Here is a 26,422-nt window from a genome sequence, read left to right as displayed (position 1 = left end):
ACACTGTGACTTTGATGTTCACCTCTGGTCTTTACAGCAATGTCTCTCCCTAGTCATTCTGATGGTCTGAAGATTGTTTTCTGGGAGAAATCACAGGAACTGAATTCTCTGAATTCCTGCATGTTGATAACAGTGGTCTATGACCTTAATACTTGAAATTCATGGCTCACATTTTCTTTCCTTACAAAATCTTAAGTACATGTACTTTGGTCTCTTGTGGCATAAAGCACACTGTCAGAGTTTGATGATAACCTAAATCCTATTCCCTCACTTGCTGTTTTTGCCTGGATGCCCAAAGATATTTTTTCATTTTTATTGAGAACCCAATAATTTTACTAGAATATGTCTTGGTGATGAACATTCTGAATTCATAGCCTCAGGTACGTAGTGTTTGCCTTCGATATGTTTCAAGTATGCCTATTTTTAATTTCAGGAACGTTTCCTTGAATTGCAGGTTTTAGAACTGTTCTCTCACGTTGCTTTTATCTTCTGGGACTCCCGTTATCTGTTGGTTGCTCTTGGCTGTCCTCAATATTTGTCAGCCTCTCTTACACTCATTTGTCTTTCTTCATTTTTTTTAAATTTATAAAGATTTTCTCCTTTTCACTTTCCATTTCTCTTAAGGTGCTGTTTGTTAAGTTCCTTTCATTCCTTTAGTTCAGTCTTTATTTCTTAATTTTTTCTTTTATTTCTAATTTCTCCTGATTCTGATTTACATTGTCTCTCATTCTCTGAATGTCTTTAGTTTGTTCTGAAATAGTAGGTGACAGTTTTGGTCTGTTTTGTGGGTATGTTTCTGTGGCATGCTTTCATCGTCTTCAGGAATGTTATACTATTTGTTGCTCTCTTTTTTCTGATGATAACTTTGCTAACTTTTGACCTCACTTCTTCTCTAATGCTCATTCCTGAATTTACTTCTGAACATCCAAAAGGAGCAGCGTTCAGAGAGCTTTCGCAACACCTTCTGTTGCTGTCATCGGCGGGCTAACGTGTGAGAGCTTGCCTTCTGCAATTCCCTCTTTCCCAGTTTTATCTGCACTTCTTTCCTCCATGTCTCTCGTCCATGTCCTGAAAATTCTCATCCCACCCTGGGAGTCCCCCTCCATGTGGGGTCTTCTTCCAGAAGAAGAATTTCTCCAGCCCCTCAGGCCCATCCGTGGGCCCCTTGCTGCTGGACGAAGAAAAATCCTTCCTGTTTTCAGCTGCTCTCCTCTCCATGCTTCCTGCGGAACCTGATGCTATTTGGGGTTCCCTGTCATCAGGTCCATTAGATTCTTTACTGTTCCTGTTTCTACCTGCATCTACACTGATGTCACCCGGTCTTGTAGTGATCTCTGGTTCATCCTCACTCCCCTGACATTTGGGGGGTTTGTGGGAATAACTCGTCAGATCGTTTTGCCCTAAGCATCGTCTATGGGTTTTGGATCTGGTACCTACTCACTCAGTTCACAGCACCTAATGGATAAATGGCCCTTTAACCTTCAACACATGTGTGAAGTCTCTTTTGCCACGTAAGGAAACCTGTTCACAGGTTGGGAGACATGGAATGGACATCTTTGGGGGCCATTATTCTGCCAAACACTGTGCCATACACCCATCTCCTTGCTTCAGCATTAGCAACATTTTGCCAATAGCGGTTATTCTCCTATTTCCCTACCGTAAAATTTTTTTCTGGAGTATTAAAGAAAATTCCAGAAATCATATAATTTACCTATAAGTATTTTAGTATGATTCTCTAATCTTAAAAAACTACAGGGGAATTCCCTGGTGGTCCAGTAGTTAGGACTCCAAGCTTCCACTGCAGGGGGCATGGGTTTGATCCCTGGTTGGGGAATTAAGATCCCACATGCCACGTGGGGCAGCCAAACAAAACAAAAAACCCAAAACCAACCAACCCACCAACCAAACAAAAAACCCCAAGAGCATTATCATAGCAAAATTACCAATAACTCTTTAGTATCACCTAACATTCATTCCATGTCCAAGTTTCCCAATCTTTTAAAAAGTGTTTTTGGTGTTTTTTTTGAAGTTAGTTTGTCCCAATCATGACCCAACCCAGGCCAGGAACTGCATTTGGCTGCCTTGTTTCCCGTCTGATTTGCAACAACAGATCCTCCTCCTGCCCTCCTCCCTTTTGTCGTGATGCTACTTGTTGAATAAAGAAATTGGGTCATTTGGTCTGTAGACTCCCCACATTCTGGGTTCGGCTGACCGCCTCCTGCTGGTGTAGCATAACATGTTCCTTTGGTCCCTGTATTTCCTTAAGCTTGTAGTTCTAGGCGTAACCGGATTTCATTTTTTTTCCTTTACTTTTCCGGTTAGTGAGAATACTTTGGAGGTGATGCTTACCTCCTGTTGCATCATATCACTGTTCATACAGAGTCCAGTTGTGCCGGTTTTGGTGATGTTAAAATTGTTTACCTGGGCATATTTGAAAATATTCAAATATTTTAATTAATAATAATAATTACCACTTACTGCTTACTTACATATACCAGGAATTTTGCTAATTGTTTTCTATGCGACTTCTTATATTACATCTCAGTACATTCACTGTACTCATAGATTTGAAAAACGGACCGGACTTGGTTGTTTGGAAGACTCTGAACCACTGCTCCGAGCTTCAGTTTGTTTTTTTGACATAGTGATTCTTGCTTTTGATATACGTGGTTATTTTGAGGATTATTTGAAGTAATGATATGAAAGCATATTGAAAAGTAGAACACGCCCTGCTATAGTGTTATAAAAAATTTTTTTAAAGAAAATCCAAAATAAACAGTTACTGTGATGTCTGTCTCACTTATTCCGCACCCGTTTCTTGAAGGCGCTAAGCCAGGCCCCGCAGAAGAGGATGAAAGCGGCCCGGTGCCGGCGCGCAGCAGCCGGAGAGGCGGGGACGCAGGTGAGCGGCCGCACAGCCACCCTCCGCGGGAGCCCGGGGAAGGGCCCAGAGCCGGCCCGGCGCCCTGCGCCTCGCCGTGCGCGCCCCTGCCCAGCGCCCCTACCGTCTCCAGCCACAGGCGCCCCCGCCCAGCGCCCCGTGTGCGTCCCCTCCCCGCGCCCCGCCCCAGTGCCCCGGCCCCCGCCTCCAGTGCGCCGGCCCCCGCCTCCAGTGCGCCCCGCCCCTCCGCCTGCGCGCCCCGCCCCTCCGCCTGCGCGCCCCGCCCCCAGCCCCTGCACCTCTACGCCCCACTCCCCGCCCCCAGTGCGCCCCGCCCCTGCGCTTCCACTCCCGAGCCTCTACGCCCCGCCCCCCGCGCCCCAACGGCGCTCGGGCCCCGCCCCACGCGCTCGTCGCCCGCAGCCCGCTGGGTCCGTTGCGGAGCAAGCGTCGCGCCGCTGGCAGGTTCGGGACGTCCGGCGCACTGAGACTGGTGCGGGAACGCACGGGGCGCGCCTTGCGGACCGGCGGTGGGAGTCCGCGGCCAGAGGCCGGCGCGGGTCTGGGCCTCCGGGACAGGAGCAGGCGGCTGCGCAGGCAGGTGGGGGCCAGGCAGCTGGGCTCCGTGTCACCTTCGCGCTGAGGCGTCGGTGCTTCCGTTCGTTGCTGTTACCGGCCCTGCGAGCTGCAGCCCCCTTGCCCTTTTAGGAACGCAGGTTTACCTCTTGAGAAAACCGTATACTGGAAATTATTTATTTGCTGGAAAATTACCTAAGGCCCATGTATTAAATCGTAGGGGCTGCTCCCTTCCTAGTTTGCTGCTGTAGATTTTTAAAAACCCGTCTTAATTTAAAATGTAATTTAAGATGGAAAATTTAACATGCAAACAGCCACTGATGACATTGTGGTAATAATGAATTTAACATTAGTGGACAAGTATTAAACATGTTTTAATGCTAATTTTTTTGGGGAGGGAAGTTAGCTATTCAGTGATAGCTTTGAAGTTAAAAATCAGTCAATGGATGAAATATTTTGCTCCCAGTGATGGACTGCAGCTACTATTGTTGTGTGTTGGGCCATACAGAGCGATCTTGTATACGTGTTTTATGTGTAAGTATTTATACTACAACTTAAAAGAACTGTTCGGGCTTCCCTGGTGGCGCAGTGGTTGAGAGTCCGCCTGCCGATGCAGGGGACACGGGTTCGTGCCCCGGTCTGGGAAGATCCCACATGCCGCGGAGCGGCTGGGCCCGTGAGCCATGGCCGCTGAGCCTGCGCGTCCGGAGCCTGTGCTCCGCAACGGGAGAGACCACAACAGTGAGAGGCCCGCGACCCGGGGGGGGGGGGAAAAAAAACAAAAAAAAAAACAACTGTTCTTGGCCAGTAACTAATGTCGGTCGTTAGGTCGTTAACTCTGTGGTTCTCGCTGTCTTTTACTTTCAGCGTGGCTCAGGTTCCTTGTGGGCAGGAGGCAGCAGCCACTGTGCCCTCTAGGAGGTGATGCATTTTCCGCTTTAACGATAGTTAATGAATGAAAGATTATTCTGCCGCAAAGCACACAGTTTGTCTTTTATTTCAGGTAGAGGCGCTCTGATTTTGGGGAGCACAAGCCAACCTTCATACCGGTCTCTGTCATTAAAAGGTGAGAAGATGACCCAGTGATATTCCCCTGAATCCAAGCTCCCAACACTTTTTCTTCTTTTTTTAAATATAAAAGTAGTGAATTTAAATCTAAAAGAAAGCCCTTGTTATAGGACATTGTTAACTTATAGGGTCTTCTGTGTGCGTGTCTTCTTTTTTAAAAAAATTGTGGCAAAACCTACATAACATAAATTTTACCGTTTTTAAATGCACAGTGCAGTGGCATTAAGTACATTGACATTGTTCTGCAACCATCACCACCATCCATTTTCAGAGCTGTTTCCTCTTCCCAAATGGAAACTCAACATCCATTAAATAATAACTCTCCATTCCCCCCACCCCAGGCCTTGGCACCCACCATCCCACTTCTGTCTCTATGGAATTGACTTCTGTAGGGCCCTCATATATAAATTTATTTATTTTTGGCTGCGTTGGGTCTTTGTTGCTGCGCACAGGCTTTCTCTAATTGCGTTGAGCGGGGGCTACTCTTCGCTGCGGTGGGTGGGCTTCTTATTGCAGTGGCTTCTTTTGTTGCGGAGCCTGGGCTCTAGGCACGTGGGCTTCAGTAGTTGTGGCATGTGAGCTCAGTAGTTGTGCCTCGTGGGCTCCAGAGCCCAGGCTCAGTAGTTGTGGCACACGGGCTTAGTTGCTCCATGGCATGTGGGATCTTCCCGGACCAGGGCTCAAACCCATGTCCCTTGCACTGGCAGGCAGATTCTTAACCACTGAGCCAGCCACCAGGGAAGTCCAAGGGCCCTCATATAAGTGAGATCGTACAGTATTTGTTGTTGTGTGTCTGGCTTATTTCACTCAGCATACTGTCCTCAGGGTTCATCCATGTTGTGGCCTGTATCAGAATTTCTTTCCTTTTTTAAGGGTTGAATAATATTCCATTGTAATTAGATGTTCATGCAACATTTTGTTTATTCATGATTCATCCATCAGTGGACACTTGGGTTGCTTCCACCTTTTGGCCGTTGTGAAACGTACTGCAGTGAAATTAGTGTACAAATATCTGAGTCTGTTCTTTCAATACGTTTGGGTATGTACCCAGAAGTGGGATTGCTGGATCATATAGTTCTATGTGTAATTTGGGGGGGGAACCACCGTACTGTTTTCCACAGTGGCTGCACCATTTTACATTCCCACCAATAGTGCACAAGGATTCCAATTGCTCCACATCCTTGTCAGCACTTGTTATTTTCTGTTTGTTTTGTTTTTGATAATAACCATCCTGTCCCTTTTTTATTTGTTTTGTTTTGAGTGACTTGCGTGAGATCACTTGCTGGGAAATAACACACTGGGGTGTGGGCTTCCCCGGCTGTTGGGATCACCCGGGCCCCAGACTTTAGGGGAGACCCCAGGAGCTCCAAGCACTTCTGTGTCCTTCCCTTTTAGAAGAAAGTGTTTACTCCAAAGAGGCTGGGGAAGACTGTTATCACTTCCTACCAACCAGAGAGCTGCCCGGGCTCTTCCTCTGTTTGAGTCCCACACTGGGGCTGGTGAGAGGATGGTTCTGGGCACGCATTTGCCAGTCTTTACGTTCCTGCCTGGCTCCCACTCAGAGGAGCAGGAACAGCCTCTGTCCTTTTCCCTCTTGTGTCTGTGATGAGGGTAGACTGTTGTGCATTTAAAGAGAGATGATGGACTGAAACAGCCACGCTGTGTGTTTGTAATTCTAAAATGCCCGGGAAAATAAATAAAACTAAACGTAAGCCATTAAGTCCACACACATTAATTGAGCACCTACTGTTTGCAGGCACCAAGTGGGCGTGAGAGGGGGGGACATGAAGATAAATGGGCTGGGTTCCTGTGCAGGGAGCCGAGAGCCTAGTGCAGTAGGAAGTATTGTTGATGTCATGGCCAGTGCACACAGGCACGTGTACAGAAAAACGGAGCTCAAAGCTTTACTCTGCCTTTCCTCCACAGTGTGCCCTACAGGCTTGTCTTTTCTGTGTTGTTTTATTCTATTTTATTTTTAAAAATTTGGGTCAGAAACCACCAAACTGATTTTATAAACCAGTGATGAGTCTCTTCTAGCTTTTTTTTTTTTTTTTTGCGGTACGCGGGCCTCTCACTGCTGTGGCCTCTCCCGTTGCGGAGCACAGGCTCCGGACGCGCAGGCTCAGCGGCCATGGCCCACGGGCCCAACCGCTCCGCGGCATGTGGGATCTTCCCGGACCGGGGCATGAACCCGTGTCCCCTGCATCGGCAGGCGGACTCTCAACCACTGCGCCACCAGGGAAGCCCTCTTCTAGCTTTTTGAAAAATTCTGGGATAGTAGTGTTATCGAACCAAACTTGGGTCTAATCTACTGACACCAGATTGTGGTGAAGGAAAATGGGGTATTTATTGGAAAGGCGCCAGTACAAGGAGGACAAGTGGCTCCTGCTCTACAACCCCAAACTCCCCATGGTTCTTCAGAGAAAAGTTTTTATAGGCAACATTTGGGGGGAGAGTGCAGGGTGTGTGGCTTTCTTCTGTTTGGTGGGTGGGGAGGTAGCAGGGCGGGGCTCCAGGGATCTTGTGCTCAGCCTGAAGTTGCCTTCCTCCACCTGTGTGGGAGCCTTAGTTCTGCAAAAGAGCTCAAAGTCATTATTGCGTCTTGAGGACCCTGCCCCAAGGCTGCACTATTGTTTCTAGACTGTTACTTCCTTGTCTCTGCATTCCTTCCCTTTCCTGATTAGTAACTGTTTGAATCTGCCCTTTGGGACTCAGGAAAGGTCAAGGAGGTTGAGTGAAGCCTGTTTCCTACAAACGAGAAACGGGGCACACAGAAAGGCCTTGTACCGGAGTGGGCCCCATAGGGTCCTGCTCCATTTCAGTAGATGTTACTGAGCTGTTTTTATACTGTTGTCGTCTGTGTTGTCAGGAATAAGAAGTGTGTGTGTAGTAGAAATCAAAATACCAAGATTCAGCCCTGTAGGGGTCAGCAGGGCCTCTTACATGTAGATAAGCCAGGAGGGGTCCTAGACCTGTGAGTCTGCCCCTTCATCCGAGGCCACACTGAGCTGTGTCGGGAGCCTGTATGGCTTTCCTGCTGGGTTAAATTTTTTTTTTTTTTTTTTTTGCAGTACGCAGGCCTCTCACTGCTGTGGCCTCTCCCTTTGCGGAGCACAGGCTCTGGACGCGCAGGCTCAGCGGCCATGGCTCACGCGCCCAGCCGCTCTGCGGCATGTGGGATCCTCCCGGACCGGGGCACAAACCCGTGTCCCAAACCCGTGTCCCCTGCATCGGCAGGCGGACTCTCAACCACTGCACCACCAGGGAAGCCCTGATGGGTTAAATTTGTTGAGCTTAATAAAACTGACAAATTGAACTTAGGGAGTGAAAACAATAACATTTTATTAATTTTGCCTTTTGAGCCCAAACCTGCTAACGCAGAGGAAAGCTTCTAATATGGACAGAATTATTCATCATTAATCCCAAGAAGACAACACACAGAATATAGTCTATCATAACCTCCCACTTCCTCCTCTTACAGGCTGGTGATACAGATGGATAAACACATCTTTTTCGTGTGTTTATTGATCAGGCAGGAGGGGACAGTGGCATCTGCACCTGGGAGGGACCAGACCCCCTGTCGCTTAGTCTAGGAAAGAACACGTTTTCTCTCCATTCACTTGTGAGAGCCTGGACATGAAAGGGACAGTAGCATTTGGTGGTTCAAGCTGTGGCTGTGTTACCGGAAGGGGAACCCCTTCCAGGGCCCAAGGGTGGGGTCTTTAATACTCAGAAATGAATTGTCCAAGGAGACACATGTACTGATGAAGCAGAAGACTTGACTTTAGTGGGAAGGGGCACCCAGGTGGAGAGCAGCAGGGTAAGGGAACCCAGGAGACCTGCTCTGCCACATGCTTGTAGTCTCAGGGTTTATGGGAATGGGTTTAGCTCCCCAGGTCCTCTATGGCCAGTCATTTTGCTTGTGCCTGTATTTGGTCCAATTCCTGGCAGTGCAGGCATCTCAGTCAAGATGGTTTCCAGCGTGAGGGTTTCTGAGAGGTTGGCAGGACATATTGTACACTGGCGTCTCCTGCCTTCTTTTGGGCTCTCCCTAATTCTTCTGGCTGTTGGTAGCTTGTTTGTCAGTCTGTGTTCCTTATCAGGACCTCCTGTTGTAAGATAAATCATGCAAGCGGTCATTATCCTCCCTGGGCAGGGCGGGCGGTTTCAGTCAGTGGTTCCCTAACAGCTGTGGGGATCTTAAGTCACTGGTTTTAATTATGGTTGAGATAAAACATAAGGTTTACTTTTAGTGAGGCAAGGGTCTGGGGGCTTCAGGTGTGAAGCGTTAGAAGCACCACGTAGTGAATGAATGGAGAAGCAGGGTCAGCCTGGCGGCCATGGCTCCCAGACCCTCCAGTCACTGGCCCTCCTTCCCTGGACCTGCTGGGTTCCACTGACCGAGCCTGCGGGAATCCCTCAGGGTGTGAGCTTGACGCTAATCTTGTCCTGAGTAGCCTGCCTCATAGGGATGAAATATAATTCATATTTTATGGTAAGGCGAGAAAACCTTAGATACAAAATTTTTCTCTGCCCATTTGGGCCTCATCCCCCATTTAGTGTGTGCTGTGCACCTGCACTGACCAGCCCTCCTAACTTAGAGAGGGCCTTCCTTCTTCATCTCATCAAGGGTCACAGCTCCTTATGGGGTGACCTTCCTTCTTCAACTTGTAAGGGACCGTGACGGCCCACCAGTCACTGCTTGTACATGCAGGTCTGGATTGTGTAAACTGTCAGTGATACATTTGATGTGTGACTCTTTGTCTCAGAAACAAAAGAGCATCTCCCAGGTTGGCTTGAATAAAATTTTCCATTTTTTCCTTAGATCGACTGTTGGTTAATTTTACTGTCAACAATAGAAAGACTTACTTTAAAAAAAAAAAAAAGCACTTTTGTGAACATTTCTGTTAATCTCCACGGGTGCAGTGGGGGCAGGTGCTGTGACCCCGCGAGGCCCAGGGAGGGTCGGGGACTTGCTGAGGTCCCCCAGCAGAGCTGCGGTCGATTCTCACAGATCTGACGGAGGATGCAACACCGGAAGAAGAGCCAGGGCTGCTCCGTCTCGCTCTTCCCTGCCCCGCCGGCCGCAGGGTAGTGATTGGTTGCCCATGGCTGCAGGTTCCCTCGAGCCGGGCCCGGAAGTGAGCAGCAGCCAGGTCCCTGAGGCCGGCCGCAGGCTAGGAGCCAGCAGAGGGCCGTAGAAAGCAGCCGTGGTGGAAGTGACGTCTGGGCCCCTGGCGTGGGGCTCAGAGCCACGCCTGGCCTGGTTCCCCCACCGTGTCAGCCCTAAACACTGCCTTCACTTCAGAAGGTCAAGGGGGTGGGCTGTGGCCATGACGTTGCAGACAGCGTTAGGAACACGACTTTGATGGATGGTACAGTGAGTTTTGGAAAGAGGAAGAAAAGCAGTTTCCAAACTTTGAGAAAAAGGAACTCTGTTTGAAAGATTTGGTGTAAGAAGCTGTCAAATATGGTTTTCACTCTGATGGTGAGTTCTATTTTTTTTAATGATCACATTATACCAGGTTCACGTGGTATTGGGGTTTTCTCCAGAAAATGTGTCTCAACAGCCTCTGGCTGGCCTGCTGCCCCCCTTCTTTCCTTTCTTCCCCTTCCCCGCCTCCTTCCTTCTAAGTCCTGTGGTTTGTTTGTTTATGGCAGAAAGAACACGGAAGCCTGAGGAAGGGCCAGGGCTCGGCTTGTGCCCTCTGACCCGTTTGCCTGGGCCCTTATCTAAGCTGACAGCTGTGGGGCATAGGGCGGGCTGGGAGGGGTCCCCCGTGCCCACGGTGCAAACCCACCGTGTCTCTTCTTGTCCTCGTGCTCTTGTGTCCTCCCCCCGGGGTGTGACCTCCCTGTGCTCCCAGGTCTCTGTCACCATGCCGTGGGGAACAAGGTTCTCTGACGGAGCAGTGGGTGTGGAGGAGCCATTTAACTTTGTCCTTAGGGTTTTCTCTTGGGAAACTGGGACCCACAGAGCAAAGGCTGCTGACGGAAGGCTCCAGACCAGCCCCAGGGCTGGGGCTCCCTCCCTCTCATCCTCGTGGTTGGGGACATTAGGGTCTAGCAAGTTTCAGCTGCTGTTTTGGCCTTGGCTTTTAGGATTTTAGGAGATTCTAGGACTTTGAAAGGAAATGGGACAGTGAGAGCAAGTGGTTTTGGTCCATTTGAATGAGTCCAGGCTGAGGCTGATGGTGTTGAGAGGGTTCGTTACTCCTTCGAGTCCCTTCGCTTTTCCCTCTTTTATCAGCGAGCAGAGAGTCCGTGCCCCGAGTCACACTGACGGTTGTCCACACCTGAGGTGTGACCGTGACGAGTGCATGGCAGCAAAAAGGACTTGCTCCTCCTCCTCGTGCCATCCGAGGAAGCGCTGGCCATGTGGGCAGAGGTTCGCGTCGGGTGACCACACGTCACGAGGCGGCGCTACCACCCTCAGAGCCACTCTGCACTCTCCTTAGAGAAAACAGGTGGGGAGGACAGTCAGGTCAGAGGGGAAGGGCTGGCTCCCATCACTGACGGCCCAGACCTGGGGGTAAAGCTGTCGTGTGTCGTGCGTCGTGCGTTGTGCGTCTTCCGTGATCCCAGGTCACATGCGCGGCTGCCTGTGACCTCTGTGTCCCAAGGGACGTGTTTAAAATCTAGCCTTTGAGCCCTGCTCCCTCTCCCATCGGGTACTTACTATAAACAATGCGGTTCCCGGGCAGACACGGGACAGGATGGGGAGGTGGGAAGCACCTGCCCGTCATTTCCTCGTTTCTAAAAAGCCGCCTGTGGAGGTGAGTCCTGAGCAGTGCAGCCCCACAGCCGTCAGCATGATTTCAGTCGTCGCAAGCCGGCTTCCTCATTGATCTGTTTCTGGTATTTTCAACACTGGGTTGTGTTTTAAGCTTTTGTTTAATGGCTCAGCATACACGTTTGCCCGTGTTTGTTTTTAGGTGAGGTTTTGCTGTTTTTCCACGTCTTAGGAGTTGCGTGTTATAAACCCCACTGTGGAGTAGGCTGGGCTTGTACAGGTGCAGGTGCGAACATTCTGGAAGCCGGACTTTGCGGCGATTGTTTTAAGCCCTAAAAGAATGAGTGTCCTTGTCCCTTTGGTTGTCAACCATATGAAGGTTCCTAGATCCATCCTAGAAAATCACCCCCCTGGAAAGGACTCTGTATTTATTGGCTCAGTTAAGATCCATGGTGGGTGTTTCCACAGCTCCCCCTGCCTTCTGGGGCTTCTCCCGAGTCTGAGCTCTCTGTGGCCTCCAGGTCACCGCCTGTTGTAGAATCCTGGTCTTGAGCACTAGTGGAGGAAGCTAAAGTGGAAGGCCACCTCTCAAAACCCACCTCAGGCCACTCTTTCATCAACATTCTCGTCAGATGTGTCAAAAATGGATGCAAAGTTCATCTATGATTCAGATGAACCCGTGAACATTTGAAAGGTTCCCGAAGAGAGACAACCGCACATAAATGTCTTATAAAGGAAGGCCATCTAGAGTTTAAGGCTGATGTGCAGGTGAAAACCCATGTTTGTGGGAATGTGTGTAACCCAACGCGGTGTTCATGGCTGTGGCTGCATCAGACCCCAACCCTGAGCCAGCGAGGAAACACCTTGTCTGTGAATGTCTACTTCTTTCGTGGAAGAGCCGTGTAGAAAAGTGGAGAATTCACACCAAAGGCAACACTGTTACATGGGGCTACGGCCTGTTGATTTTTGAGGAGGTAGGTGGGCATCCTTTTGGGAGCCAACTGGCACCTGTTTGCTAATTGTTGACTTTTCCTGTTATGTCTTGCACCTTGAACATCCTTCCCTAGACTCCCTCCATCTCATGATTTCTAAAGTAGTAGTAAAACTTTGTCATCTTGGTGGGAAGATCATTCTAGTAGCGCTATCCTGTCATGTGGAGGTGTAGAGACCGCCTAGGAAGCCACTGTTTTCCCTTATCTGTAAGTCCTGTGGTGGGTCGTCCTGGTGAAAGTACAGGACAGTCCTGTTTATCTGGGAAGGTGATAGGGTTCTGGAACTTGCTAGTTCTTAATGGAGGGCTAGTGACAGTGGCTTGTTAAGGGACACACATCACCCGGTCCTCTTCCTTTCCCTGCAGGTACTCGGCTAAGACACCAGCGCCAGCTGCCTCTGGCCAGGAGTCTAGTTTCCTTGGGGGAAGTCTCGTGGATTTGACATGGCTGCAGAGGACACGGCCTCGACCCGGCTGGGGGCCGGGAGGCAGCACCTCCGTCCACTGAAGAGGAGGGGCTTGGTGCTGCTGAGACTCACGGCCATCGTCTTTGCTGTGCTTGTCTTTTGTGAATTTCTAATCTATTACCTAGTGATCTTCCGGTGCAGTTGGCCTGCAGTGAAAACTCCCGCGGATGCCGGTGGACTCGGGACCCCTGAGCCTGTGCTCAGGGCCATGTTCTTGGCTGACACTCACCTGCTCGGGGCTGTGAGAGGCCACTGGCTGGACAAATTACGGAGGTAGGGGCTGGACAAATTACGGAGGGTTTTCTGTGGGTCCGTAGGCTGGAGGCTTGTCGGCCTCTCCCCACGGGTTGGGCCTCACGGCTTCACGGACGCGTTTGTTATTTTCTCCTCAAAGAAGGACGTTTGGGGCATTTGGCTTTTCCTTTAACTTACTATTCACTGAGTGTCTGTTACGTACAAGGACCCAGGATTGTGAGTCGGGTGTGGGTCTGGGTCCTGTGGCTCTGAAATAGTTATCAGGCCTCTGAGCTCCTTTGTCTCCCTGTCTGCAAGTGGATTCATGCGGGAAACCTCACAGGCCATGTGGACGAGGTCCGCGGAGGGGTCTTCCTCTCCCCCTCACCTCTCTGGTGTGAAATTTTGAGCCCTTGGGTTTGCCCCTCTGGGAGACTGGAGGAGGAGCAGATTGTGGTTGTTTCCCTGGGGACAGCTTAGACCTGCTTTGCTTAGTTTGTTTTCTCATTGGAAGGCTTTTTAAAATGTTACTTAAAAAATTTTTTAAAAAATTAATTATTTTTGGTTGCGCTGGGTCTTAGTTGTGGCAGGTGGGTTCCTTAGTTGCAGCTCGTGGGCTCCTTTAGTTGCAACATGTGTGCTCCTTAGTTGCGGCTCGTGGCCTCCTTAGTTGTGGCTCACCAGCTCCTTAGTTGTGGCTCACAGGCTCCTTAGTTGTGGCATGTGAGCTCTTAGTTGCGGCATGCATGTGGGATCTAGTTCCCTGACCAGGGATCAAACCCACGTCCCCTGCATTGGGAGGCGGATTCTTAACCATTGCGCCACCAGGGAAGTTCCTAAAAATGTTACTTTTAACTGTGGTAAAATGCAAATAATGTAAAACTTACCATCTTAACCATTTTTAAGTGCACAGCTTGGTGGCATTAAGCACATTCACAGCACTGTCCACCTGTCACCCCATCCATGCCCAGAACCTCATCATCTTCCCCAGCTGAGACACTGTCCTCACTGAACACTGACTTCCCCTTCCCTCCCCCAGGCCCTGATCCCCCACCATCTACTTCTGTCTCCAGCAACTTGACTGCTCTGTGTCCCTCAGTAAGTGGGTCCCACAGTGAGTGCTTGTCCTTTTGTGTCTGACTTGATTCACTGAGTGGAACGTCCTCCAGGTCCATCTGTGTGGTGGCAGGTAGCAGGATCTCCTTCCTTTTTGAGGCTGAGTTTTACTCTGCTGTCTAGACGGACCACATTCTGTTTATCTGTCATCTGTTCCTGGACACTGGGTTGTTTCCACCCTTTGGCCTTTGTGCTTGATGGCATGAAGGCAATTCCTGGCTTGGTGGCCCTGTCCCTGGCACCTTTTCGTCACCATGGCTTCATTTGTGCCTCCCTGGACAGGACTTTACTCCTGTAGGTGGGAATGTCCTCCAGTGCTTGGAATGTCCCCAGGGTGGGCGAAGGAGGCGGGATGGACGGCGGGGCTGCTGTACCTTCTTCCTCAGAGTTTTAAACCCCAGGAGGCATGAGCTAGACCAGGGCTAGGGTGAGGCCCAGGTTCTCTGTTTGGGCCTCACCTAGGGAGCCTTGTTTATGAGCAGTCCCACGAGCAGCCTGCCGTGTCCTCTTCCTGCTGCTTCTACACGCTTTCCTCGCCAGGGTGAATAACAGTAAATCAGGGCAAACCAAGATGTGTATTTGTGATGCGTCCTGGGTGAAGCAGTGGCCACGCAGAGAGGTTTCTTGGCCTCAGTCTCCCCTGACGGACAGTTACCGTCCCCTCTATCATGCACCAGACGTAACGCCCGCTTTGGGAGGGCAGAGGAGCTGGGATCACAGGACAGTGGTGGAGTCGGAGTTGGCCAGGGAGCTGGAGGCGGGGCAGGCGCTGCCGATTTGAAGCCCCACCAGTGTGGGCACCGTGCCCGCTCGCTTCATCCCGTGACTGTCCGTGAAAGCAGGTTTCACTGTCTCGTTGACCACAGGGAAACCAGGAATCAAAGGCAGTAGGCAGCGTTGGCGAGGCGACCACGGGTTGCTGGGGGCCGCTGTGTTGGGCTGTGGCCTGATGGGCTGCAGACCCGAGGCTCTGAGCGATCATCTTCCTCCGGGAGTTCTGATGCTGGGCTGTGTCTCTCGTCTCCCCCAATAAGCCCTGTGCTGCATCTCCTCTGTGTGTCCGTCGGCATTGGCATCTTTGGAAGCCGCATCCAGGCCTCCCAGGCCCCTGGGCTCTGGTGAAGGAGGGACAGCTTCACGTGCCGGGTGGGGCTGGTCTGAGGGTCCCACCCAGGGAGGCAGTCCCTGCGGTGGTGGGAGGGGCAGCCTGATGGTCCCCTGGTGCCTTTGCCCCCTCAGTGAAGCAGGTGGGGACCCTGGCTCTTCCAAGCAAGGGGGGCCATGGAAGAAGGAGCGGGGACCTTTTAGTTCACATTTTAAATGGCCTGTCAGACCGTCCGCTGGATGTAGCTCTGCCCGAGAAGTGCATTGACCCTTCCTTTTCTCTTGGCCTCCAGGGAGTGGCAGATGGAGCGAGCCTTCCAGACGGCACTGTGGCTGCTGCAGCCCGAAGTCGTCTTCATCCTGGGAGACGTCTTTGACGAAGGGAAGTGGAGCTCCTCCCAGGTGGGACCCTGCAACCCTGGCACCCTGGTCCTGTGCTGAGGTCCAGCATAGGAAGCCCAGGGGGTCGTGGAGCCCTGGCCGTGGGTCGGAGGTTCCAGCATGAACAGTGTGTGGCCTGTCCTGAGGTCTTTGGGCTCTGTGTCAATGACAGTCGTGAGTTAGGTCGGCTCATCTTAGGTTTGCCTGTGTAGGAGACACCTGGGTTAGCCAGACGCTTCCCACGAAGCTCTCAGAAGGGGAAAAGTAAGCAAGAGGGAAGCGTTTCAGTTGTCCCCGGACTTACAGAGTACATGCTGAAACGTAGCTTGACTTTAGGCTCTTAAAATAGAATGGCTACATCATGAGATTGTGCTATGTACAGGTTACTTGCTTTCCTCTCATTTTCCTTCCTCTGAGGAAGGTAGGGGGAGCCAGGCCCTGGTGGGAGTTTCCTTTGCCCTTGGGCCCGAGACAGGGTGATGTGAACCTTTCCACAAACCAGAGAGAAAGGCCCTTCCCACCTTGGCTGTCAGAATGCTTTGCCTACTACATTCCTGGGATTAATGGGGAAAAAAAAAAAAAGCTGTTCTCGCTGCTTAGGTAAAAATGTTCTGTCACTAATGGTTTTGGAAGATTTTTTTTTTTTGGCTGCGCCGTGCAGCGTGCGGGATCTTAGTTCCCCAACCAGAGATCGAACCCGCGCCCCCTGCATTGGGAGTGCAGTCTTAACCAACTGGACCACCAGGGAAGTCCCCTGGAAGATATTTTAAAAAATTCATTGAAATTTCGCAGGACGGTCCTAAGCTGTACAAAGAAAGTCTTGGTCCATGTATGACAGAAGCCCAGTGTTCATAGGGTTGCAGTGTTTGTTGTGATCTAGTGCAGAACTAATTATGAAACAATGGAAATGCTGTATGTAAAAAGCAGCTAGTTATAAAATGAGGTTGGATATAGATGTTGGTTTTGCAAATCAAAGGGAACATTTTATCTTTTTCTAATTTTATGTTATTCTAACCTTAAGTATTATTTGTTAAAGTCTTTGTAAATGTATTGAAGGAATCTCTATCCAGCTTATTTCCCTTGGTTGGGCCAAATTTAAAACTTTTAGGATAAAGTTGACTACTATTCAACTAGGTATCGTCCAGCCTGGAGTGTTTGTCCAGTTTATGTTTTTAGGCTTAATAAAAGTAAGAACTAAACAAGCATCATTCTCAAGCTTTAACAGTTAAAGTCAGAGAAGTCTTGAGAGATTTGTTGGACTTTGTCTTTCCCCCACGTCTCATTGGGCCCTACCCCACCGTCCAGCCCCAGGGAGCTGCTGGTCCTCATCCTGGGGGGACACACAGTGTACTTGACGTTTCTGCAGAGCCCGTTCTTAGGACATGCTCAGATCTGCGGGCATCCTCACTCAGCCTGGGGTCTGTGCGTGGCCGTCAGGTGACCTTGAAGTGGTGTATGAAGCAGGTGGTTTGGGGAGATAACACCATTTCATTAAAATTTGGCATCAAATTAAATAGTTAAAATATTAAGTTAGTTTTGGGAAAAGAATGTTAGAAATTCCACACGATGGCTTTATGAACGTCTGATCTGGGCGGGAGTGACCTCCTCACCCTCAAAACAGGGCAGGGAAGGCTCCCGGGCCACAGCGGTGGTGCTTCTCCCCGCAGGCCTGGGCGGACGACGTGGGGCGCTTCTGGAAGATCTTCCGACACCCGCCCCATGTGCAGTTGAGGGCCGTGGCCGGTAACCATGACATCGGCTTCCACTACCAGTGAGTGGTCAGAGGAGGCCCCTGCGCACGGCTGTGCCTTCCTGCCTGCCCAGCCTGGGGGGCCTCACCTGTGCGGTCAGGTGGCGGGGCTCCACGCGGGCGGGACTGCTGTCCTGCACATCATACGCCTGCCCCACGGCTGATCTGTATGTGCCCTGGAGTGATTCTAACTTGAAACTTACATTTCGTGGCCAGTTTTCTTCGGGAATCAGAAAACGACGATTTGGGCTTTACTAGCTAATGTTCACACAGTGCTTCTGATGTGCCAGCCTGTTAGAAGCACTGTACTTCTGTACCTTTAATCTCTTATTTTACCTAGTATTTTTTATTACTTTACCCACTGTACCAGTGAGGAAGCTGGGGCCCTGGGGACGAAGCCGCTAGCCCCAGGCTCCAGGCCCTGGGCTGGTCAGTGGTGGGGCAGTGGGGGTGGCACCTCGCCCACCTGGGGCCCATGGGAGCTCAGAACGAAGGGTGCTGGTCAGGCCCTCAGGTCCCGGAAGTTACTTTCTGTGTTCATGATACTTCTTAAGATGTCTTAAAATGGCTCGTTCTGAAAACTGTTTCTTTTTACAATTGAACATAGGATGAACACATACAAAATAAAACGATTTGAGAAAGTTTTCAACCCTGAAAGGCTGTTTTCTTGGAAAGGAATTAAGTGAGTATCATCTGGGGATTCTTATGAAGACCCCTAGAACTTGAATTTCCTTAAGAAAGTTTAAACACGATGGTCATGTCCCAGATCATTGGATTAATCGGCTTCTTATCTCTAAATTCTTTAAGTGTCAGGCACCTTCTTCGTGCCCGGTGGACGTGCATGTGGGAGAGGAAGACACATGTAGTGGGCGTCTCTGACAGTGCACTAGAGGGAAGGGGGCCCAGGGAACCACAGCTGGCCTTGTTGTCAATCCCAGTTTGGGCTCCTCTGGCCCAGCTAGCTCTGCAGCACCCCTACCCCCGCCGGATTTTAGGCTTTGCTCTGTTGTCTTATTTCATGTCATCTCCAAAGGGAGCCAGGGTGTGTGGGTGGGTCTTCGTCTCCCCATTTTACAGCTGAGATCCAGGCATACAAGGTCAGACGCTCGGCGTGGCGGTCACCTGGGACCTTTCACACGTTCAGGGTGGAAAAGCCTTTACCGCATCTTGGACTCGCCCAGAGATGCTGTTTTGTCCTCTTAGCATCGTCTGCACCTGCAGACACAGCACAGCCAGGCTGAGACTTACAGCTGTGCTGGGATTTCTTCCCCGTGGGTGTGTAGCTTCTGTGTCCCAGGGACACAGTCGCCAGTGGACAGCACAGGTGGCCCATGGCTGATCTCCTGCCCTTGCCTCAGTTTCGTGATGGTTAACAGCGTCGCACTGGAAGGGGACAGCTGTGATATCTGCTCTGGAGCAGAGGCTGAGCTCCTGGAAATCTCTCACTGGCTGAACTGCTCCCGGGAGGTAGGACCTCACACCCTCCCACCCCCAGGGCATGGCCTCCCTGCCTTCCCTCCCCACTGTCCACCGTCCAGTGAAGGCGGGGATGTGAGTTAAGGGCCTGACCTCTGACCAGCAGGAGCATCGTCCCCAAGAGTGTGGAGACAGGCAGCGGCTGCCGGCCTCGGCCCCCATCCTCCTGCAGGTGAGGGGGTCCCCGCCCGTGTTTGGAGGAAGCGTCCAGGGTCTTATGGTCCCCTGACTCCTCTCTGACCCTGAACAGCACTTCCCGCTTTACCGGAGAAATGACGCCAACTGCTCCGGGGAGGACACGGCACCCCCCGACGAGAAGTACACCCCCTTCAAGGAGCGCTATGACGCGCTCTCCCAGGAGGCCTCGAGGAAGGTTTGCTGCCTCTGGGACGCAGGGACGTTGGGGACACAGGGACGCGGGGTGGGACAGGCAGTGCCTGCACAGCTGTTTCATCCTCCCGCCCCCCCTGCCCCCTCCCCAGGAAACCCACTTCTGTTCCCTAAGATCTAGTTAATAACGTTCTCAGCTATTCTTTATTCTGTTTTCCTATCACCACGTATTTGGGAAGGTGAATGACACTTAGAGTTAAGTTTTTAGGGACTTAATTAGAATGCGCTTTCTTAAGTGTGTGTGTCTGTATGTATATATTCACACGAATATTGATATACTATATGGTGTATGTAATATGCAAAGCAAGTACATTTATGAAGTAGATTTATAAAAATATTTATAAAGAGAAAATATAATTGAAAATATGAAATCTGGGAGGAGAAGAATAGATTCTCCCTAAGAGCCTGAGCTCAACTTTTGGTGGAGTCTAAAGAGCCCAAAGGGTTTTCAGGGCCGAGGGAAGCGGGCCCGCCCACCTGCGGGGGCTTCGTGGTAGCCACGGGGCAGTGGCCGCGGGGTGGTGTCTGTGGCGGTGGCCCTGGGCCCCGGCTGCACTCTCCCCACCTCTGCTGTCACTGCAGCTGCTGTGGTGGCTCCGGCCGCGCCTGGTCCTCAGTGGCCACACGCACAGCGCCTGCGAGGTCCTGCACGGGGCCGGCGTCCTGGAGGTCAGCGTGCCATCTTTCAGTTGGAGGAACAGAAACAACCCCAGTTTCATCATGGTACGTGAACCTTTATTTTCGTCTCAAAGCTTTCATACGTATTTAAATCAACACAGTGATCAACTACTGAATTGCTGCAATCTGTGAAAATACACAGAAGCTGTAAACACCACCCCCCAGGCGTACCAGCAGGAACACCTCTCAGGGGACAGTTGCAGCTGCACAGGGACACCTTGAGGCGTCTCATCCTGCGTCCCTGCAGTGCCCTTGGGTACCAGCTCTGCCTATTCCGTTTTCTAAGGAAGCAGGGTCATCTTGTGTTATTTTCCAAACATGCCCATTTGTTCTGACAGAAAAATGCTACAGCTCTTGCACGTTTACTAAAGATGTTAATTAGTGATGACCTGAAGCTTCAGCTCCTCTCTTTGACCCATGAGTCCAGCATCCAGGTCACAGTGCTTTCATGTCAGGGGCTTTTACTTCATAACAAGATGGGGAAAACCTCCTGTTTTCAAATTCAAAGTAAATGAACGTTCCCCACTGTCATTCCACATAGCAAAAACATCTACCAAAAAAAAAAAAGAAAACAAAAGCCCACTGAGATGCCCCCAGCACACGTATTTCTGGTAACAGTTGCTTATTTCAGCATCAAGTGGCGTGAACAACAGCCGTGTCCTGCTTGTTCCTGGATGACCACTGATGCTAAGTCTCCAGGCCTCTCTGAACCCCTCTGCCATGTGCCCCCCCGGGTTTTAGAGGAACCCCCCCCCCCCGTGCCAGGGGCTAGATTCAGTGGAGGTCAGCTCTAGGTCGTGTGCACTCGGCACACTGGGACCCAGCGCTTGGGGGCGGGGGCCGGCTAAAGGCTGTGCCCTCGGTCTCGGGTGCCTCACGCCCAGCGGCTGCCTTTCCTCGGTTGGGTCTGTGGGTTGGTGCTGTCACGGCAGCTAACGGTGGTCTCGCTTACTCTCCAGGGCAGCGTCACGCCCACAGAGTACGCCCTTGCCAAGTGCTACCTGCCCTGCGAGGACACGGTTCTGACCACGTACTGCACGGCGGCCGGGGGCCTTGTGCTCCTCACGTTAGTCCACGCTGGACTTGTAGCCTCACCTTTTCATTTCGGTTGGAACATGCTCAGAAAATTTAAGACCACGTGAGTAGCAGGAGACGTTCTGCACTTAGTAGTAAGTCCTGAAGCCAATGAAACTGAACTTCGGGCAGTGCTTACGGAGGGTGAGACCAAAGTGGGCCATGGGCACAGCTCGTAGGATCTGGGTTGCTGGTGCAGAGTCCTGCAGAATCAATAGTTGATTGTGCTGTTCTCACGCTGTGAAAATGGGACTTGTCTCTACAGCTGGTCTGTCTTCTCGTTTTATCAAATATATGTGTAATCAAAGATTGTGTCTGTACAGTGTGTAAAAGCTATGAATGTCATCACTTGCATGCACTAGACAGCCTTCCTTCCCCAAGACGGAGGGTTAGCTGTTCACAAATGCTGGGTTTGCTTCTGTCCTCCTATGAGTAGTTCTCAAGTTCTTATATTTTATAAAGCTGTATACTTAAAATAAAATACAGATGCTACAAGCAGGAATACATTGTTCTCAAGGCTTTTGTATTTCTGTGCTAAATTAATGGAATCAGATTTTTATTAATTAATTAATTTTTTTTGGCTGCACCACGCGGCATGCAGGATCTTAGTTCCCTGACCAGGGATCAAACCTGTGCCCCCTGCAGTGGAAGCACAGTCTTGACCACTGTACCACCAGGGAAGTCCCTGGAATCAGATTTTTAGATGAGTGTAATTTTCTCTCCAGCAGACCAAGTTGTTAAATTTGAATTGAATGCCTGTCAGTGATCAAAAGAAACTTGAAAAATGGACCAGGAAGAGGCTTTTTGTATTTAAAAATAAATATGCCGTGGTAATTTTAAACCGGATAAAATGTATTCTTTTTGTGTTTTTTCCCTAAGAGTCTGGCTCTTCAATCAGACTTTTAAATAGGAAGTTTAGTTACAGCGGAATTGTTGAATAATAATGCACGTAAAAATATACAATTTCATTTTTTTGGGTGTATGTGTGGGGCTGTAGCTCTTCAGATTTTCATGTTTTACTTTGAAAATGCAATGGAAACTGAAAATCATTTCCACTTTATGTCTCAGTTTAACTGAGTTTTATGAAATAATCAAGGATGACAGGAACAGGAATTCGATGATAATGAAATAAAAAAATGGGATGGTGCATTGTCTGTAAGTTGTCATCCTTTATTTCATGGAAGAGCAGTATTTAAATGTGGATGAGTTTACAAAGGATTATAAGATGCTGCTTTATAGAGTAAACTTAAAAATATTAAAGACTAAAAGACGAAATGGAAGTTAATGCAGTAACGCAGGCTAGGCTGCCCCATCTCTGCATTTGTGTCGTTGAAATATAAGCTTGGACAATTTAAAAGATTGTCTTTGACCTGAGAAAACCGCCCTCAAGGCCGTGGATAGACGAGAATGGCTTTCTAGGTCTTGAGCTGGATGTAACTCATGAGGCTGCATTTGCAAGTCTTTCAGGGTTGAGAAACAGCCATGTATTTTGACTTTGTATTTCAAATAAAGGCTTTGTAATGTTCCTTCTTCAAAAGGCAAATCACATTCTATCCTTTGATTCTCCAAGGCCAGACACAAGCCTGGAACCCTTGTCTTTTTCTCACTCTTTGTTTACGATGAGACCTGTGGTCAAGTTAAGTGGTTCAAAAACTTTGACTAAGGGAATGGGTGACCTTGGAAAAGTCTTTAAATTGCCAGATAATTGAGAAACATGTTTTCTGGAGAGAAAAAAACATCCTTGGTTCCCCGAAAGAAGCTTGTGATGTGGGTGTGGCATTTTGTGAAATGTGGATGATTAACGTGTATCATTTATATTTATATAAATTTATATATATATATATATATATTTATCAAGGAGTATTGTTAAAAAGTACCAACCTGATAAAATACCCTAAACTCTCTATACACCATTCACTCCCTTTCTCAGAGCAAGCGGCAGTATGATGACAGCTGTTCAGCACAACAGAAACACGTTTCTTTTACAGGGACAGCCATAGTCAAGGCACGGAGATCTACAGGGATTCTCCTTGAGTAGTTATACAAAATAATATTACATTTCGTGGTCTGTACAGTGTAATAAACCAGCAGTAAAACAACAAAAAGAACCTATGAAAGGAGGCCGTTGCCTGAGCAGCGTGAGTCTGGGGACCATCGTGGATGGGACACGTGTGGCCAGAGCGAGGGGGGGGGTTTCTGCTGATGTGTGGATGGTCAGAGGGGCTCTGACACAGAGGCTGAGGCCAGCCGCCCCTGGAGACAGGACTGAAGGGGGTTCTGTCCCCACTGCGGCTTGGGGGCTCCTCTGAGTCGTGGGCCCATGGGGTCAGAAGGGCGACGCCCCATCACGCTTGGGCCAGTGCGTCTCCCCATCTGCCACATTCTCCACGAGTCGGGGCCCCCTCACCCCCACACAGACCGGGGCGGGGTGGTGGGGGCAGAGGTGGCCGGGGGCCCGGAGGTCACGAGAGCCCGCACAATGGACGGGGACTCGCTGCTCTGTGCCGGGTGGCCCTGGGGCGCGGGGCGGGGCTGGGGGGCTCACAGGAGCTCGTACTGCTTGAGGTGCATCCGCTGGATGATGTCCCTGCAGTCGTTGAAGACGCGGCGGATGTTCTCTGTGTCCACGGCACACGTGAAGTGCGGGTAGCAGTAGTGCTTGCCGTCGCCCGTGGCCGTGCTGATGCGCTGCGGAGATGCAGCCCGTCAGCTCCGGGGGACCGAGGGCCGGGGGTGGGGGCGTCTGTGTCAGGACTGAGCGCCCCCATTTCTCACTTTTTATGTAAGTTTGAAATCATCTCAAAATACAGAGTTTTTTGAAAAAGGGAACGTCTGAACCTGAGCAGGTCCGTTTCCATGTGACCCTTGAGCTGAGGAGAGGCCACACCCCGCATCCCACTGAAAGGCAACATGCAAGCGGGGTCGGTCATCTCAGTGCTGCCCCGGGGCCTGTACCCTGCCCGTTCCTGCTGGGAAGTTGTGTGACCTGAGGTCGGAAGTCCGACCTCTCTGAGCCTCCGTGTGCTCAGCTATGAGATGAGGGAACGACACCTTCCCATCCCTCACTGTTTGGGGGAGATTAAATAAACTCGTGAGAGACTAAGTGCAAAGAGCGGGGTCACCCTAAGGTGGCAGGACAGCAAAGGGCAAGGAAAATGCTCACCAAGAACAGATCCCGGATGAAGAACTTAGCTCTTGTGACTTTGGGATCTTCTCCCGCATCTGGTGTCGCTGTAGAAAATCAAAGGGAATTTTATTTAAATGACATGACACACAGATACAGCTGGATGGAGGCTGTGCACACAGAGCACGGAAGCACACGGGCCATGCAGCCAAAGACTGAAACGTGACCTTCGTCTCTCTCCTCCTCCCAGGTCACTTTGACTTCAGCAGTGGTTTTTGTTTGGTGCCGGGTGAACAGCTTCTACTCAAGTCAGATGAAGCGTCTCACTGACTGGTGAGCCGGCCCCCAGTCGCCTGCACCTGGTGAACCGTCCTGCAGGGAGGGCTGCCAGCTCATCCTGAGACTTCCCAGGAAAAATGCTGACCAGACAGGGTAAGGGGAGCGAGGGGCTGGTTCCCAGGAAAGGTCAGAACAGGCCCGGCTGCTGCGGGGTGGGTGGCATGGGGGCTGGGGTGCTCCCAGACGGCGGCTACTACCCGGGCCCAGGAAGCACCCCGCCAGGCTGGCTGAGGTTGGTGCAAAGACCGCGATAGGTTTCTTAACTTCTAACTGAAGTTTCTGGGAGAGCCCCCTTCATCCTGCTTTATCCAGTTTGGGATTAAACCTTGAGGAGTGGGGTTATTTTGCCATAAGCAAATCCCTCCTTGGAGACTCTGGTGGCCCAGGAAACTCAAAACCCAAGAGCAGCCACTGGAAATGGGTCCCGACTCCTCCGGGTTTGCCAGACGGGACCTTCCCGGCTTCAGCACTGAAATTCCCACGTCCCAGGAGCCTCACAGCCTCCCGGGACGGCTGGTCACCCGATGAAGTCACCATGCTGTGGCCAAAGTCATCACTGGGGACAGAGGCCTCAACACGGTGGTCGGCAGCGGGCAGCTCGGGACAGAGGTCACTGCTGCCCCGTCCCTGCGGGCCTGGCCGGAGTGACTCAGACAGCGACTTCCCGGTCAGTCACTGTGCGGGGTCAGCAGGCAGGTCCAGGCGGACCGACCGACACGGGGCCCCGGGAGGCAGAGCTTCCCTGCAAACCCCGCATTCACGTCAAGCTGCCCTTCCTCCTCCTGCTCAGCGTGGACCAAGCTGAACTCTGAAAATTTTACAAATGGGACCCTAAGGACATTTTAATACTCTAGAACCTAAGGGTGGGGCAGGAGTCAAGAAGATTGATCTAAATTAACTGAGTTTCCTAGATTCATCAGAACCGTAGGAATTACAGTTCCAGGGCTATGGAAAGAACAATTCTTTCCCTTAATCACAAGATACTTATTCTGGAATCTTACCGTCTTCAGGAACAGTATAATTGGCGTACTCTGGGAAATAGTCTTCAATCTTTGATTTCCCTGCCAACACTTTTTCTGCCAGCATATCCTGTTTGTTCAAGAACAAGATGATGGAAATGGTCCGTAACCACCTGGAAAGGGGCAGGAAACACACACAGGTGTGGGTGCACTGCCTGAGCAGGCACCTCTGTCGCAGGCATTATCCATGGAGAGGACAACGTGCTGCCCTCCGGACGAGGCGCCGGGCTTGGGATTATTTGGTGCCCCGGAACCTCAGCCCCCACTCCATCTGCACACAAGACTCCCTCATGAGGATAAACTCTCAGGAGGAGGATTCAGCTCCACAGGGCTGTACTGGCGCCAAAGCCAAGGTTCACGTCAGGAATAAATACGCTCGGATTTATGTGGTGTAATTTACTAGTAAAGGGTCAGAAAAGCGGGAGAAGTTAAAGCTCTCACAACAACAGAAACGGAATAGATGGTCACGCAGGGCATCTGCGGCTCTTGGGCGAGGAGCTGGGTGTTGAGGGTCTGGGTGGGGACCTGTCACTTCGCTGACAAGTCGAGGGAGGGGCTCAGGGGTCATCGAGTCATGAGCGGATGTTTTAAATGGGCGCTTTTTGCATTTTAAAAACCAAACGAAACCAATTTTGAACCGTATATAACCTTAGGCTTCCAAATCAGAGTTCTGGATTTTCGTGACAAAGTCCCATCAGCTTCACACCCCCATCTTAAATAAGTCTCTATACATTAAATGGCCTGAAAGAAGCTTCTTATGGTTTTAGAAGATTTATCACAAGGAAGGACTCCATCAGAGAACAAAGATGAAAGCAAGCCCAGAGGCATTTTTAAACGCAGCGGGAGACTGAGTTTACTGTCTTGTCACCTGTTGTTCCAGATGCTCTGGAAAAGGTCCAGGGACTCCCGCAGGCGGTTGGTATTGTTATCTTCCCGGATCACCATGTTGTAGCTGCTGCAGGCGGCCACGTAGATGATGGCGGTGACGTCTGGGTGGGAGGAGTGGGGGAGACACCTTGGT

The 26,422-nt window shown here is 50.6% G+C and overlaps 2 protein-coding genes across 5 annotated transcripts in view; one reads left to right on the top strand and one right to left on the bottom strand.

The window, feature by feature from the left end:
• The first annotated feature begins 4,461 nt into the window (after nucleotides 1–4,461).
• On the top strand, nucleotides 4,462–22,717 carry MPPE1 (metallophosphoesterase 1). 4 transcript variants are annotated; one of them, XM_082853008.1, is made up of 11 exons: nucleotides 9,741–10,013; nucleotides 11,780–12,232; nucleotides 12,616–12,989; nucleotides 15,464–15,572; nucleotides 17,219–17,322; nucleotides 17,909–17,983; nucleotides 18,660–18,768; nucleotides 18,881–18,949; nucleotides 19,028–19,150; nucleotides 19,750–19,890; nucleotides 20,805–22,717. In XM_082853008.1, the coding sequence occupies exons 3-11, from the start codon at nucleotides 12,694–12,696 to the stop codon at nucleotides 20,985–20,987; spliced, it is 1,209 nt and encodes a 402-aa protein (XP_082709134.1). In that variant the 5' UTR covers nucleotides 9,741–10,013; nucleotides 11,780–12,232; nucleotides 12,616–12,693; the 3' UTR covers nucleotides 20,988–22,717. The 4 variants fall into 4 exon arrangements, with proteins under 4 accessions (XP_082709135.1, XP_082709134.1, XP_082709136.1 ...); XM_082853009.1 differs by lacking the exons at nucleotides 9,741–10,013; nucleotides 11,780–12,232 and adding an exon at nucleotides 4,462–4,523; XM_082853010.1 differs by lacking the exon at nucleotides 11,780–12,232 and having other exon boundaries at nucleotides 18,884–18,949.
• A 726-nt stretch (nucleotides 22,718–23,443) lies between these two features.
• Nucleotides 23,444–26,422, bottom strand: part of GNAL (G protein subunit alpha L) — a 90,208-nt gene continuing 87,229 nt past the window's right edge. The window contains exons 9-12 of the mRNA XM_082853006.1: nucleotides 26,270–26,390; nucleotides 25,384–25,514; nucleotides 24,083–24,150; nucleotides 23,444–23,607 (exon numbers count right to left, since the gene is read on the bottom strand). Of these exons, the coding sequence (XP_082709132.1) occupies nucleotides 23,461–23,607; nucleotides 24,083–24,150; nucleotides 25,384–25,514; nucleotides 26,270–26,390 (467 nt within the window). The 3' untranslated portion in view covers nucleotides 23,444–23,460. The remainder of the gene's footprint in view (nucleotides 23,608–24,082; nucleotides 24,151–25,383; nucleotides 25,515–26,269; nucleotides 26,391–26,422) is intronic.

Source organism: Leucopleurus acutus (assembly GCF_964270905.1).
Source record: "Leucopleurus acutus genome assembly, chromosome: 13".
Taxonomy (NCBI): Eukaryota; Metazoa; Chordata; class Mammalia; order Artiodactyla; family Delphinidae; genus Leucopleurus; species Leucopleurus acutus.
Note: the sequence above shows the minus strand (reverse complement) of the source record. Positions and strands in the feature narration are given on the sequence as shown.

Coding starts and splice junctions, on each gene's coding strand:
- MPPE1 (XM_082853009.1), top strand. CDS start 12,694: ATGGCTGCAGAGGACACGGCCTCGACCCGGCTGGGGGCCGGGAGGCAG. Junction 17,984..18,659: donor TTTTCTTGGAAAGGAATTAA/GTGAGTATCATC, acceptor CCCTTGCCTCAG/TTTCGTGATGGTTAACAGCG. Junction 19,151..19,749: donor CCCAGGAGGCCTCGAGGAAG/GTTTGCTGCCTC, acceptor CTGTCACTGCAG/CTGCTGTGGTGGCTCCGGCC.